Source organism: Hydractinia symbiolongicarpus, chromosome 4 (assembly GCF_029227915.1).
Source record: "Hydractinia symbiolongicarpus strain clone_291-10 chromosome 4, HSymV2.1, whole genome shotgun sequence".
Classification (NCBI taxonomy): domain Eukaryota; kingdom Metazoa; phylum Cnidaria; class Hydrozoa; order Anthoathecata; family Hydractiniidae; genus Hydractinia; species Hydractinia symbiolongicarpus.
This window is the reverse complement of record NC_079878.1, coordinates 22,473,367-22,488,740: the sequence shown is the minus strand read 5'-3', so window position 1 is coordinate 22,488,740 and position 15,374 is coordinate 22,473,367. Positions and strand designations below refer to the sequence as shown.

The window sequence follows — 15,374 nt, the reverse complement described above, 5'->3', positions numbered from 1 at the left end:
ACGAAAGAGAGCTAGTAGATCTTGATCGTTAGAAAGAAAAGATATGAAAATGTTAAGGTTAATGTGTAACACCAGAGTTCAGACCTTTTTAGGTTGTCTGAAATCTGGTGCAGGCTATGTAATTTTAGCATTAAAGACGTTATTCAGATCTTAACGCAAAGGAATGAGTTTAGATCCAACACAGTACATATCAGAATGCAAGGTCATTAACCTTTCCCGCCTTACCCATGCTAGCATGAAAAACATGGTTGTTAATTGGTGGTGTAAATTAACCAAAATGCTTTGTTATTATTATTCCGAATATTTATCGGGATATAGCCACTTCACCGTTGCACTGTTCTTAATGTGGGCCCTGTGTTCTGAATGTATATACATTAGGTATACACCAGCATTGCCTACCCAATTTTTCTCACATAGCATGGGTTGACCCGTAGGTGTGGTAAAGACACTTGCTAAACATGCAAGCGCTGAGAACTGAACCACGGACCTTGGTCCCACACCGTAATTGAAGATAAAGATGCTAAGTAAAGATGTAATTTGATAAACATTAACAACAAAAATCTTTTTAATTCAGACGTCCACGAAACATAATCACTGTATATTTACAACGTGTACTTCAATACAAATGTTTTAAAATATGAAGGGTATTATAAACAATTCTGAAGAATACTTTTATCTGCCCGAATAAAGTCAAATCTTGTTTGGCTTTATTTTCTACCAGATACCAGGGTTTATTTCTACACTATTTACTACCAGTTACCAGTAGTGAAAACATAATTTGGAATTCAGTTTTAAAACTAAGACTTTCATAAATTTTCTTCAATGCATTGTTTTTTCTTCTTTTTACTGGGATAACAATAAGACAGACTCAACTTTTTTTGTGTAGGACAGGCCTACCAAAATGAGCAGAGTCATACTGCCACAGGTAATTTTAACCAGTTTCGCTTCGACACAACACGCCAGATCAGGATGAGACCTCATACCTTAAAAATGATATCATGAACTCGATAATGATAAATAAGCTAAAGGCACTAAAATAATCCTACCAAATATTTCAACCATGACAGGTATATAACAGATTCTGCAATATATAATTCAAATATAAATGTATAGGTTATTTAGCTGTATATTTAAAAAACGAAAAGTATATTCTTCTGCCAGCACATAGTAATATACAAAATAACAATTTCTTGCTATCTTTAAAAATACTCTACAAATAGAACATTTTTTTAACACTGGCTCTCCAAATTTCAGAGAGATAAAAACAGTGTCCGGGTACTAACGTTTTCTTAAATATTTCGCTACTCACATAGATATTCTTTCTTTCTTTTTCTTTTTTGTTTTATGCCTTTTTCTCGAAAAGGAAGTCTAAAAAATTCGGATTTTTTTTTACTAAAAGTATACTTTTTAACTAGACGTAGTTTATTTGTACGCAACCAGTTTACAGACTTAATGTACTAAAATTAAGCAACTTTAATAAAAGTAATATTCGATAATAAGCAACAAATTATTTTTTTGGACTAACAAATATTGCTTATGACTGGGGTTTTTTTCGTGCGTCCAAGATAATCTTTTATATATACTTCATTTGTGGGAAATTTCATTTTATCCTCAGTCAAAACTGAATTACAATATATTCTCTCGGTACTAGTAAGAAAATGACACCAAACAAAATCATTGCGTGTGGATAAGTGCTAGGTCAGAAGTAAGATTACTTGTAAAAAAATGTGGCACTGTAAAAGTAAAAAACAAACATTCCCAAAGCTGGAAACTGGATAAAGAATGGTAGCATTAGATATGGAAAAACCCGCAGTAACAATATCTACAAAATATGGGTTTTGGGTGACTATTAAATGTACTTCTTCAATGTTCAAAAGTCAATTTCGCATTTTTTTGTTATGCCATTTTTGTAACAAAAAATTTCCATACAGCTGACGTAAAGAAACTTCTTCTCTTTCTACAGCCAATGGTACTAATTTTTACAGGTGTTTATTTTTACAGGTCGATAAAAATTGCATTTTGCGGGTACTATTGTATTCTTACTTGTTTATCCACTGAACTTTTAGAATTTTTTTTGTATTTTATCCTATCTTCTTTCCAATGTGGTTCTTTCTAAAAATAAAAATAAAATAAAAATGATATTTTAAAGTGCTTTGTTTCTTCGTATATACTACTTTTTGATTTAGTTCTGCTTCATAAATTTGATATATACCTAAAAAAAAATAGTGTTGGCTATGAATCTGCTTGTCATTGTGAAGTATGTTTTATGAATACACTTACAGAACCTGCATATAGGTTCGCTGATAAGCTGCCCTGTTAATCCTATTCCTGCTGGGCTATGTGGGTGCTCCTCGATGCGATGGGAAGGGTTAATTCGACCCTCATTCTCTTTTATTTCTACAACTGTTATTCATAGGACATGAAACTTACCTCAAGTTATAACCAGCCCTTGATTAACAATTTACTTAAAAAAATTACTTAGCCCTTCTGATTGCTCAGCATTTATGCCAACAACGTCTTCAAATCCAAAGAAGGGTGAAAATCATCTTATATTGGAGATTCGAAAAAGATTAGACTATCTGCTTGGGCTTAAGTTATATATGAAAAACAAACACTATTCTCTAAAGCTTATGATAATATTTACAAAAATCTTTTGTAGAAAAATTTCCGCTCAACTTCACTCAATTCAAAAACTGGTTTAAATTTAGAAAAAGAAAGTGAAATAAAAGTCAATTTCACGGTGTAACTATACACACACAGAAACAAAAAGTTATTAAAAAAGTTGAGCAATACCTCCATCTGAAATTGCTGATTAGGTTTCTTCATTTTCTTCTCTTTCTACATTAAAGCAAATTTGAACAATAATAAACGAAAAAAATGCATACTCGTTTCCAATTTTTTTATAGTCAAAGACCATCGTTTAACTTTGAGTATTTCTACTTATTGAGCCTTAGTCACCAATCCGTGCCGAAAAATGCTTTAGACGGCCAAAAATGTGACACAAAGGTATTGGTAATTGATCATTACGGGAATGGCCAAAACCCCTTCTGTCCGAAAACTTACTGGTGGCCATGTAGTAAAACGCTTGCCTTCAGTGGGGAAGGTCGTAGGTTCTATCTCAAGCCAAGTCATGCCAAAGAAAATGTAAATTGACCCTTTCTGCTACACTGCATTGGATAGGACTGATATCTTATGACTGTTATCTTGTTGACCGGCTGTTGTGCTTGCATACATTCCGTAGCTCAAATAGAAGCTTAAGATGCATCCCTTTTGTAGGACCCTCATGGATAACGGCATCATTAAGAGGTAAATAATAGTAGTAACAGTAATAATAATAACACATAATTGAGCGATAAACTACTTGTAACGAGTTTTAGGAAAGTGCGATTAAGAAAGGTACACAAATAATAAGGTTTTGTATGTAACAGTATAACATATAACAACAACAGCATCAATCCAGTGAATGGCTTAAAAAAAGGATGATTTAAATTGTTACGAGCAGTTTAACATTTTTTCAGCACGGATTAGTGACATAAGTCCTATTATTAAAGACCCTATCAATGTCAGCTGTTTTCATATCTTTTACTATCATTTTTTACTTTTTTGACGGATAGGCTTTATATATGTAAAATATCAGTCACAATTAGGGGGTTTGGTGACCTTTTTTGTGTTAAAGAATCCTATTTTGTTTGCAAAATATATATATTTTTTAATTTTTCATAGATTTGGGGTTGTTTAGGACATTTAAAATTTCAGGCTACTAAGCAATTCAGACATAATATTTCTGATGTCCAAAATTTATTTTGTTCGAAAAATTTTCGCTTTTTATACATAGTTGAACTTTTTACATGCAAAAAAATTCGCTTTTGAAATATATTTCTATTCCTTTAGCAATTATATTCTGATTACATCATTTTCCTTTTATATAGATTTTGCACTTCACTAATGCCATAAAGCACCGTAATTATATTGATTTGCTGTTAAATTCAAGTAAACACCCTATGAACTAAACAAAATATCAAATACAAAATATTAAATACATTTGGATTAATTTTTGCGTAAACTTATTTTACGACTGCCAAACTTTAAAAAAATTGCGTGCGTGTTTTCTCATGAATGAGCTTATCTGAAGAATTTTGTGTGGATTAATTTAAGCGAAGGAAGGATAAATCGATACATCCATAGTTTTTTTTAACAACCCCATAGATTACCTTTCGCGAATAACCAGATTCGAAATTTTCACACAAATTAATTTTCACAAAAAGTTCAAAAATTTATAAAAAAAACTAACCTTTTTTTTCTTTTTATGATGTTTTCTATCGGGTGAAGAAGAAGGCGAGGATGAAGAAAATGGCTTTCAAAACAAAACAAACAAATACACAAATTAAAAATAAGGCAAAGATTATGTGCAAAATTATGGACTGAAAAGGCAGACACAAGCTGTAATACAATAGGGTAACACAACAATCCTTAAAATGGAAAAGGGTGCCAAGAGAAAACTGTAGATACATGGTCTTTATAAAAAATTATAAACTTTTTAAAACAGACTGGTATACTTTTATCAACTTCATACATGAAAAAGAATGCAAGATTATCAACAAAATTCAAAAATGAATAGTAAAATTCTGCATGATTATTCTGACGTGTAAATCCCCTCCTAAATTATTTCAAATCACAGAGGTGAAAAAGTGAAATAATGAAGTTTTCTTTTTTTCCATAAAAATCTTTTTAATTTATCACAATTGCTTATAAACATTATGCTTGCAAAAAACATAATGTAAATACAAGATTGGTGTTGTAAATTGACAAGCAGTATATTTTAAAATTTTACTACCATCATTTTTTTAAAAAAAAATTTGAAGTTTAAAACATAACAAGTAAAAGTAAACATTAGGTTTAAATTAGGCACAAAAATAACAAAAGATTTTTTTGCTTACCGTGTATGCTCTTTTACATTTCTAAAAAAGACAATAAGACTGCGCTGTGATTTATTATAAAATACCCAAAGCAAAGCCCGCGTTAACAACGAATTCTGGTGGGAATTTATTTGAAGGATGTTACAAATTTAATTTGCCTAATTTATGTTAAATTTACTAAATTATATTTGCACCAAACATTTTTTCCTTATCTGGGAAATTTTATGCTAGAAATTCCAAATTAAGCCGAATGAACTGAATAATTCTGAAATTTAAGTTTTATATGTTTGGCTAGTAATATTTATTTAAAATGATGATTCTTATTAACACTTACCTCTTTCAGTAATTTATCCCTTTCTCTATCCAGTTCCAATCTAAATTTCTAAAAAATAAAGTTATACCTTCAACATATTTATATCCCCTCATACTTAATTGAGGATTTCAAGAAGTGCATTAAACTTGAAGTTTTGAGGAACCTGCATAGCTTTTACATAGGAGAATTACCTTTAAATAAGACGTAAACAAAGTAAAACTAATAAATGATACTTTATTTTGCTTCTCTTCAAACTCTTCAAGCAATCTAGAGCCTTTTTTCCGAGATGCCTTTATCATTTCTTTCACTTCATCCCTATAATAACGATTATAATAACGAGACAACATCATTTTATCTTGAAATTGCAAAACAAAAATACCTGTATTAAATTTTACATTTATGTACTAAATTTTGCAGATTTTAGCTAAGTTAATGAAAAAAGCCCAGTAAAATGTTTAAAATACCATTTGCAAAAAACAATATGGTGAAAATGTCACAAAAAAACTATATAATAACTTTTTTGATCCTATATATATATAAAAAATTAAATACACAACAGCCCTTCCAATAGACACCTACTTTATGTAATTGTTAAAAACTAATTTTAAGAGGATACATGGTCATTGTATCTTAAAATAATGAAAACATTTCCAATTTTTTGTTTGCACAAGGAGCAATTGACATTTGCTATCATCACTACAAAAATAGAAAGTTAAGTTTTAACAATCTATAAAACAACTGAAATAATTATACACTGTACCAAGTAGGTCTTGGCCTATTTAAATAATCTCTAATAGTTGGGCCAGAGACACGGACATTACTTGATCTCCCTGCAGCAATAGGGTTCACAAAAGCCTATGGAGAAATACAAAGTTTTAACACAAATTTCAAATCAATTCAAATTTTTTATTTCTAATTTCTAGACCGGACAATACAGAAAACATAAATGCAGTCTGCTCAATCCTGGTTGGCAATTTACAAAGTCAATTTAAAAGCGAGACATCATGCCAACCTTAAAGCAACAAGGTTGTATACTTGTTGCAGTAATGTAGATCTTCAAAGATATAAAAGTAAACCTTAAATAAATACACCTGTTCTTTTTATTCATTTCTTTTGGTGTTAAGATTACATTTTAAAATATATGTAAATTTAAAGGGAAAATGACTTTAGCCACATAAACAAAACAAATTTGGTATTATATCATACAGAATATCCTGACGCCCATAATTTGTCAGAGCAACAATGTGGATATGCTGAAGACTAGGATAAAATATTTTACAAGCCAATGGTCGATAATTGGCACACTTTAATGGTGATCTGTTATAGCAGGGAATTAGATGGCTGTAAATGTAATCTTAAAAAAATAATCAATTAAATTTATAATACATACTACTCTTGTGTCTTGCTTTCCCATTAAGTTGACGCTCTTGCTGAGATTTGCCTACCACATACAATATCTACATGATTTATACATGGGTAAACATTAGTTTTCAAGGACTTTAAAGTTTAGCTCATAATATTTTGCTTCTCAACAAAGTTTATGTTGTTTTGGTGTCAAATTCTGATTATAATGATACATATTATTATTTTTTCAATAACTTTATTTAATAACTACTCTCTCTATTATTTCCCTCCTTATTTGATCATGGTGACACAACGATATACACCTCCATTCAAGCAGCAGAGATAGATAGATAGATATATATTTTATTTATCAATAGCAGTTATATATATACAATTAAAATTAAAAGAAAATAAATATAAAGAAAAAGAAAATAAATATCATAATTAGTCAGGGTAACAAAATTAAAATATATAATGCTATTGAAGGGAGACCATACCTAATAGCATAAAGCTAAGGCAAAGGGTATGGCCACCCTTGGACAATTACAGTAAACGATACGAGACGCACAAAACAACACACACATAAAAGTGGGTCAAATGATAAACAACCATGCGGGAAACAAATGGCCAAGTCTGACAATTCAGGAAGGATTAGTAAGAGGAAACAAAGTACTTTTTCAGATCACTTCTAAGATTAAAATAATCAAGGGAGACAAATTTTCTAGTCATTAAAGACTGCAATTTATTCCAGGAAGTAATGGCATTAAATCTAATTGAGTTTTTACCAAAAGAAATAGTATTAAAGGTAGGGAGATTGATCAAACCAATTTTCTCTGCCCGAGTGCCTTGAGCATGGGTGAAGTCAACCGCAAATGTATTAAGGATAGAAGCAGGCAATTTTTCATGAAATAGTTTATGTAAAAATAGAATATTGTGACATTTGACAATATCAAAGAATTTGAGGAGCTCAAGATTACCATACAGGTGACTGGATGATGCTCTTCGAGATTCAAAAGACATGAGTCTAATAGCAAAATTTTGCAAAACAGTAATACGATTAACATCAAGACTGTTTGGCTGACCCCAAATTTGATTACAATATTGCAAGTGTGAATGAAAAATGGCATAGTAAACTAGAATAAGAACATTTAAAGGCACAAAGTGACGAAGTTTAGCTAAAGCTCCATTGGCCCTCTTGAGCTTGGCAACAGTATCATTGATCTGAGACTTCCAGCTTAAATCAGAATCTAATAGAACACCAAGATATTTAATACAATTACTAGGTATAAGCCTTTTACCATTGATAAAAAGCCTAAAATCGTAATTAAGAGGTTTCCGTGTATGTTTAAAAACAATGTACTCAGTCTTACTAGCATTAAGAGAAATTTTATTGGCATTGAGCCAATGGCAAAGAAGCTTGAGGTCAAAATTCATTTGTTTGGCCAGTTGTTTCAAAGATTTACTGAAGTTTAAGAGATTGGTGTCATCAGCAAAGTGATGCACCAAAGAAAAATTAATTGAACAATGCAGGTAGTTAATATAAATTAAAAATAAAAGAGGTCCTAAAACAGAGCCCTGAGGGACACCATTCCTGATAAGATTACTAGTTGATATATTTCCATTGATGGATACAAACTGTTGACGTCCTGTTAAGTAAGACTTAAATAGTGAGAGTGGGGTACCACGAATTCCATAGTGAAAAAGCTTTTTAAGCAAAATTTCATGATCAACCGTATCAAAAGCCTTTTGAAGATCAATGAACACTCCACATGCATAATTTCCTTTATCAAGAGCATCCATAATTTTTTGAGAGATGTTCAGAAGTGTTTGAGAAGTCGAGTAATTTTTCCTAAAGCCAAATTGATGCTTGTAGAGGGCGTTGTTTGCTTCGAGAAAACCATACACTCGTTTGTATATGATTTTTTCATATATTTTATCAATATTTGAGAGTAAGGATATAGGTCGGTAATTTGTTAATTCTAATTTGGACCCTTTTTTATAAATAGGGATGGTCTTGGCAGTTTTTAGGTTTGTAGGAAAAATACCAGTTGTGAAAGACAAATTAATAAGTTTTGAAAGTGGTATAGATAATTCAGATTTAACAAGAGTTAAAATATGGGCAGGAATACTGAATGGCCCAGAAGATTTACCAGGGTCAAGGGAAGAAATGCAATGCAGAACTTCTAAATCATCAGTTGGTGAAAGAAACATCGAATTAGAAGTAGAATTTTTTAGAAAAGAGGAGAAATGTTTTCGAGTGAACGGGATATTCATTCTGATGTTATCTGCAATTGAAGCAAAGTAATCATTAAAAGAATTAGCAATTGTCACTGGATCAGTTACAACAGAGTTATTAATGTTCATACAGGTGGGAGAAGCAGAAACAGAAGAACGAACAGAAATAATATTTTTAACCCCTTTCCAAATATTGCCAATATTTTTTTGGTTATTGCTAAAATATTTATTGAGGAAATTACTCTTACTCATTCTACATAGAGATACAATTTTGTTGCGGTACTTTTTAAAACTCTCTAGCAAGGAAGACTTTAAAAGTGGATCTTTCTCTCTTAAAAAGCATTTATGCAGATGGTCTCTTTTGATTATTGAGGTAAGGATACCATTAGTAATCCAAGGATTGGATTTTTTTTTTCTTTTTTTGTTGCATGTTTTTTTTAGAGGAGCATGATTGACCAATAGACTGTTGATACAATTGTAAAAATTGTTAAACGATAAGTTGGGATCATCTACATTCAATTGTAGGATATCATCCCAATTTTTATTGTGAAGTTCGGTGAGAAAGTCATTGTGATGAAATTTCTTCCAATCATGAACAAATATATCATCAGAGGTGTGCAAAGGATTGATTGCAGACAAGTTTTTTAAGACTAAGAACTGAGGGAAATGGTCAGATATTGAACTTATAATATTACCAGACACAGTGTCCCACTTGGCTGAACTAAAATAAATATTATCAATAATCGTGCTAGAAACTTCAGTAACTCTTGTGGGAAGAATTATATGCGGGAGTAAGTTAAATTGCGAAGTAATATCGATGTAATCGGACACTTCTTTGACTGTTTCAGACTTTAGAAGGTCAATATTAAAGTCTCCAAGGAGGAAGATAGACTTGTTATCTGAAGACGCTTTCTCAAGAAGAGGCAATAAAAAATGATTGTTGAACTCATCAACAGACATCGAGGGATGTCTGTAGATGCATCCAACAATCATGTTTCTATCTTTGGCCCGTATAATTTCAATGAATTTAGATTCAAGCTCCTTGCTTTTATATGCAAGAGTATCCAGGTCGGGACGTTCAATAAATTGCAAGTGATTAGGGATGTACAAAAGAGCACCACCCTTTTCACCTTCAGTAGGTGTGTGCGTGAAGGAATAACCCGATAGATCGCAGTTAATAGGTGGGATTTTAGTCTGGAATTTGGTCTCAGTGATACCAATAACACTGAAGTCATGCCCAAGTTGACCTAACAGAATCTTTAGTTCATCAATATGTTTAGACAGAGAGGCGATATTCATATGAAAAAGGGAGAATTTATCAGAATTAACTTGAAGGGCAGAGAATTCAATTGGATCGTAATATTTGCAGTTGACACCACCCATGGTTTCAGGATGGGGGACCTCGTTGATTTCAATAGAGTTGAGCTGGGAGAGAAACCTTTTCATTTCCATAGAGGAAAGACTCTTGTCATAAACTAAGGGGGGAGTTGTTGAGCCAAAGGGGAGAATTTTGTTGATACATTTACAACAGAACCAAAGTTCATCAGAGTTTTGGAGAGATATATAATCATCAGCATTGAGACCATTGCATTTAATATGAATCCAGAATTTACAAATATCACACTGAATAGCCTTATGATTTGAATTAACAGACTTTCCACAGACACCACACGGAAAATTTATCATTTTTAAGTGAACACACAGAACATAAAAATATCACACAAAAATTATCAACAAGCCTATAGAAACAAGATAATCACGTATGAGAGCAGACGAAAACAAGCAGGAAATGACACAACACACAAAATGAGATACTCATGACAGATCTTGTAGATAGTGGTGATGATTCTGACTTTGAGGACTCTGATTTAATTACACTTGTTCTATTTCACTGTAAAGACCTGAACAAGGTGAACTAGAACACACTAGGTGTGTCCTTGCTTATTGATCAACTAGAATCTTGATTCAAGCAACATCAACAGCTTCCCTAGTTGGTCCTCAAAGGGACAATTTAATAACCCATTAGCTGATAAATCAACAAAATGTTCTACCAGTACTTTTTGTAGCAGGTTTGTTTATTAAATCATAAAAACGGATCCTTTGAGGCAGGAAATCAAAATCCAACTAGCCAACACTGGAAGAGATTTATACCCAGTTAATGCCGTTAGACAATACCTACTAGACAAGGTATTGTGTTTCTGATGTCAAGTGGTGATTTCTCACATGAAAACACATATCACTCTTCCTCTTAAAATGTGCATTTAAACACTCATAAATATATATTTATGAGTCACAAAAATTTGGACATAAAATACACCCGTTTCCGTATAAGTGGTGCCTCTGCACAACCTTGTGCAGCATTTTAAAATCCGCTATATATATTTTTGGTCTAATGATTGGTATAGACATGTTCATTTTTCCAACAGTGCTTTGTTAGAAAAAAGTAATAGAATGGCAAGCCATATGAGTTTCATAAAATTATGGGGCACATGGTTCACATATATATATATATATTTTGTACTTGTATGTTATTTTCTTTATGACGATGTTGTACTTCTAGCTACACAGAGAAGTAAGTATTTGTTTAGTAGTAGTAAATAAAAATAATACAAGCTATAGCAGTCAGGAGACTGACATCTAGCAAAAGCTAATCCAACGAGGCCACCTTTAGGTATAGTTTCAATACTATTTTTGTTTATGTGCAATATGCAAAGAAAAATAATTATAAGAGTTGTGGTTTTTTTGGAGAAATGTACAGGTAAATAATTTAAGTCTAGAAAGACTAAGTGAGGTTAAGATCAATATAATTGAAATGAAGAGTTCCAGTTTTTTATTGCTTGATAGTGAATAGAAACCGTACCATATGTTAAAGTCCTAATAGATGGTATAGAAAGAAGTTTGTAGGACCATCCTCTAGTTACATGAGTATTTGGCAGATAAGTCAGATTAAAAGAATTTTGTATATACGAATGAGATAAGTTGATAAGAGTTTTATATATACACTAAGAAAACATTAATGTGAAAATTATATCAGCAAGGGGATTTATATTTAGAATATCAAAGAGTGGTTGAGAGTGGGCATAGTAATCAAAAAAAGTTATGAGGCGAACTGCAGATTTTTGTAGTTTTAAAATACGAGAGTTGAGTGGAAGATTTTGACCCCAGACTTGAGTTGCATATGATAGATGAAAGTGAAAAAGGGCAAAATATACAGTGCGTAGTGTTTTCCGAGATAAGTAATAACGTAATTTGAGAGAATACCATTGGCTCTACAAAGTTTAAGAACAAGAGTGTTATAATGATAGAACCAGCTTAAATTTTCGTTTAAGTAAACCCCCAGGTATTTGACTGATGATGAGAGTGAGAGACGTTCACCACCTAGTTTCAACTTGATGTCCTAGTTAATTTTTTTCCTGATATTTCTGAAAAGGATAACTTCTGTTTTGCTCACGTTAAGAGCTATCTTATTAGCATTCAGCCATTGTATATAGTAAGAGTTTTAGATCAAGGTTAACTTTTTGATAATGCTGAGATCTTTGTGAGAAAATAGGAGACAGGTGTCATCAACAAATAGGAAAGTTTCTGAGTTAATTATTGCATCAGAGATGTCATTGATATGGAGTAAGAAAAGGAGGGGTCCTAGAACAGAACCTTGTTGTGGTACGCTTGTGCCCACCTTGAGTTTTGTTGAAATATATGTTGATTTCAAGCCCTCCTATATTATTTTTTTCCAATTACTGTGTTGTTCAGATAGATTGTCGATATAAGCATTGCCCTGGGGAAATTAGACTATCCAGAGGGCAATGAGGGCAAAATCTATTATAGCTGGCTAGCTAACATGAAAAACTTTTGCTACACCATGCATCATCTAAAAATTAGTGGCCTAAAAGATAATAACATGCATGTCCAAGAAATCTGAGCTATTATGCTAAGTTAAGACAATGATGATTAAGTCAAATTGTTGAACGATTTTTTGGCTGATAAAACCTAAAAAATGCATAATGCGATACGCGTGATTTGATTTGATTGGTATTTGTTATTTTTTGTTTCCAACTACATACATAGCTACGCTACCATTTTTCTCTACATTTTACCGTGTGCGCAATATACCGCCCTGGGCGTTTATAAAAAATTTTAAGGAAAGTGTTTGTTAGAGACGGGGGCGTTTAATAGAGTAAAAAGGCGTTTACTAGAGGGGGCGTTTAAAAGAGGGTTTATTAGAAAAAATACAGTACCGTAAATGTTCTGACGCCTGGGATGATATTTATTGTTAATGAGGAGGAGGAGGACGATGAAAAAGAGAAGGAGTATAGCGTAGAAGGGGTATGCAGAGGATGCAAATAAAAGAGGAAGAAAATGGGAGAAAAATGGACTTGAATGGAAGAACAGCAGAAGGAAATAATAAAAAAGGAGGAAGAAATTGCATAGCTAAAAAAGGAGATGGAAAAGTTACAAGAGTTATAGATAAGTTAACTGAATAAAATCAAGGAATGAGGGGTGAGGGAAAAAAGGAGAGCAAAGACAGGGATATTGAATTGGAAATAAAGATAGGGAAAAAGTAGATTAGAAAAAAAAGAAGAAGTGGACAAATTGAAAAACTATAACTAAATACATTGATAGGATAGGGGAGGGGCAGAGAGAGAATAGTAAGCTGGAAGAAAGATATTACAAATTGAAGAAAATTATAGTAACGCACTAGAAATAAACTAGTCGATAAGGCCCGTGGAAAAATCCACTAAGGCAGGATAAGAATTTTGATGACGTCAGCAACTCATCCACTAAAAAAATTTAGAATTTTGTTTTCACATTGCCTCTATTGTGGAGAGCTTAAAGCGCTGATCAGGAAAATGTATATGATCATGTGCTTTTGATGAGCGGTTATTGAGATAGGAGGGTTTAAAAATTTTGCTGACGTCAGGAATGACCCGTGAAGACAAAAAAATTTTTTGAGAGATTTGTATTCCTGCTGCCTTCATTGTATAGATCTGGGAACGCTGATCAAGAGAATGTATAGGATCATGTACTTGTGACAAACGGTTGCAGAGATATTAGGGTTTGAAGGATTTTATGTATGACGTCGTCAACCGTCCACTCCGAAACGGATTTGGGGCCCAGGTTTGGAAAAGTTACCCAAATTGGTCCTGGTGGTCCCTAGCTACCCACCCGGCAAAAAATCACTGACGTCATCACCTCGTTTCCAAGTTATTTGCCCTCAAAGTTTTAAGTGCACTGTAACGGCTTCATTAATTTAATATAGGATATTGACGTTAAAGTAGTGTTATTGACGTCGCGCCGTAATGTCATAAAATTTAACATTTGAGACATACTTTTTTCGGCAACTTCAAAGGAAATTTCGGCGACTTTAAAGGAAAATGACGATATTAACTATGACCGTCACATACACTACGTATTATTATAAGAGACAAAGAACTGGAATGTAAAAAAGCAGAATAGGAGCGAGACTGAAGTGACAAAAGTGAGTGAAGGAAAAGCTGAAAAGAAAGAGGAAAAAAGAATAGAGATAAAAATGCACATAAGAAAAAAAAATGAAGGAAGAAAATGATGAGCTGTTAGACAAAGGAAAGAAATCACAAAGGAAGCAAAAATATATAAATACAGACAAAATAATAAAGCCATCAGTGAATCTATAACAGAAGAAAAAGTACTGCTTTCTGCAAAAAATGGAGTGTGTAAATATGGCAAAGCGTTCAAAGGGAGATGTACAAAACATTATTATCATAACAGGCCCGACGGAGCAATTTTAAAAGTGGAGGGGGCTAAATTATTCAATGTCAAAATAAAATAAGATATATTTTTAAAATAAGCAATAGTAACATCGAAGCAAAATAAAGATCATGCAGAGAAAGGCTATAGTATATGACAACTACCAGTCCTCCTTTGTAAATTTTCCGATTACTCGCTTTCTGTTGTCGTCTGATGGAACAAATGTGTTGGCAGTTTTGATTAGGTTTAGTTTGTCAGTCCTATCTTTGTTGAAATTGGAACGAGCTGAAAGCATTGCATACGAAGCATATGTATATATTGATCAATTAATAATTGATTAAAACACATGACAACCTTGTAAAATAGATATCTCTTCTTGGCAAAAATAAGGGATAGATAAACACTTATCTTATTATTAATGTTGATAATGAAAACCCAACCTCGTCCCTAGGGTTCTTGTTTTTTTTGACATCCAGAGGCTGGCGGCGAAAAAACCTTTGATACAGACTGGTAAGTTCTGTAATGCGATTGTCTTACATCTAGGTTATCAGAAAAGATACAAGATGCCCTGGGGAAGATGTTGGTATACTCAATGAAAATTACACAACTTCCAATCTGCTCCGTTTGACAACACAATATTATCGAAAAATAACCTTCTTCGTAAAACACAAGGTCCTGTTCGTATGTCCTCAGAATAACACTATTATGATTTTTAAATAATACTTTCTTATAAATTGTTTCTTGCGTTTTACGGTGAAGACTAAAAGGAAAAAACTTATCTGGGACCACCGCGCTAGAAGCTGGCTGCCTTACAAAGGTATTTTCAAAAAAAAATGACCACC

General features: G+C 32.5%; 1 protein-coding gene across 2 annotated transcripts; it reads right to left on the bottom strand.

Moving 5' to 3' along the window:
• Positions 1–520: 520 nt before the first annotated feature.
• On the bottom strand, positions 521–6,710 carry LOC130641873 (protein FAM133B-like). 2 transcript variants are annotated; one of them, XM_057448875.1, is made up of 10 exons: positions 6,620–6,710; positions 5,990–6,084; positions 5,421–5,544; positions 5,251–5,298; positions 4,938–4,958; positions 4,292–4,354; positions 2,794–2,838; positions 2,044–2,112; positions 1,310–1,368; positions 521–983 (listed from the first exon to the last, which is right to left on the bottom strand). In XM_057448875.1, exons 1-10 carry the CDS (start codon positions 6,641–6,643, stop codon positions 965–967), a joined length of 567 nt encoding a protein of 188 aa, XP_057304858.1. In that variant the 5' UTR covers positions 6,644–6,710; the 3' UTR covers positions 521–964. The 2 variants fall into 2 exon arrangements, with proteins under 2 accessions (XP_057304858.1, XP_057304860.1); XM_057448877.1 differs by lacking the exon at positions 1,310–1,368.
• Between the last annotated feature and the right edge of the window lie 8,664 nt (positions 6,711–15,374).

Coding starts and splice junctions, on each gene's coding strand:
- LOC130641873 (XM_057448875.1), bottom strand. CDS start 6,643: ATGGGAAAGCAAGACACAAGAGTA. Junction 4,959..5,250: donor GGGATAAATTACTGAAAGAG/GTAAGTGTTAAT, acceptor TGTCTTTTTTAG/AAATGTAAAAGAGCATACAC. Junction 1,369..2,043: donor AAAGTTCAGTGGATAAACAA/GTAAGAATACAA, acceptor CGAATTTTTTAG/ACTTCCTTTTCGAGAAAAAG.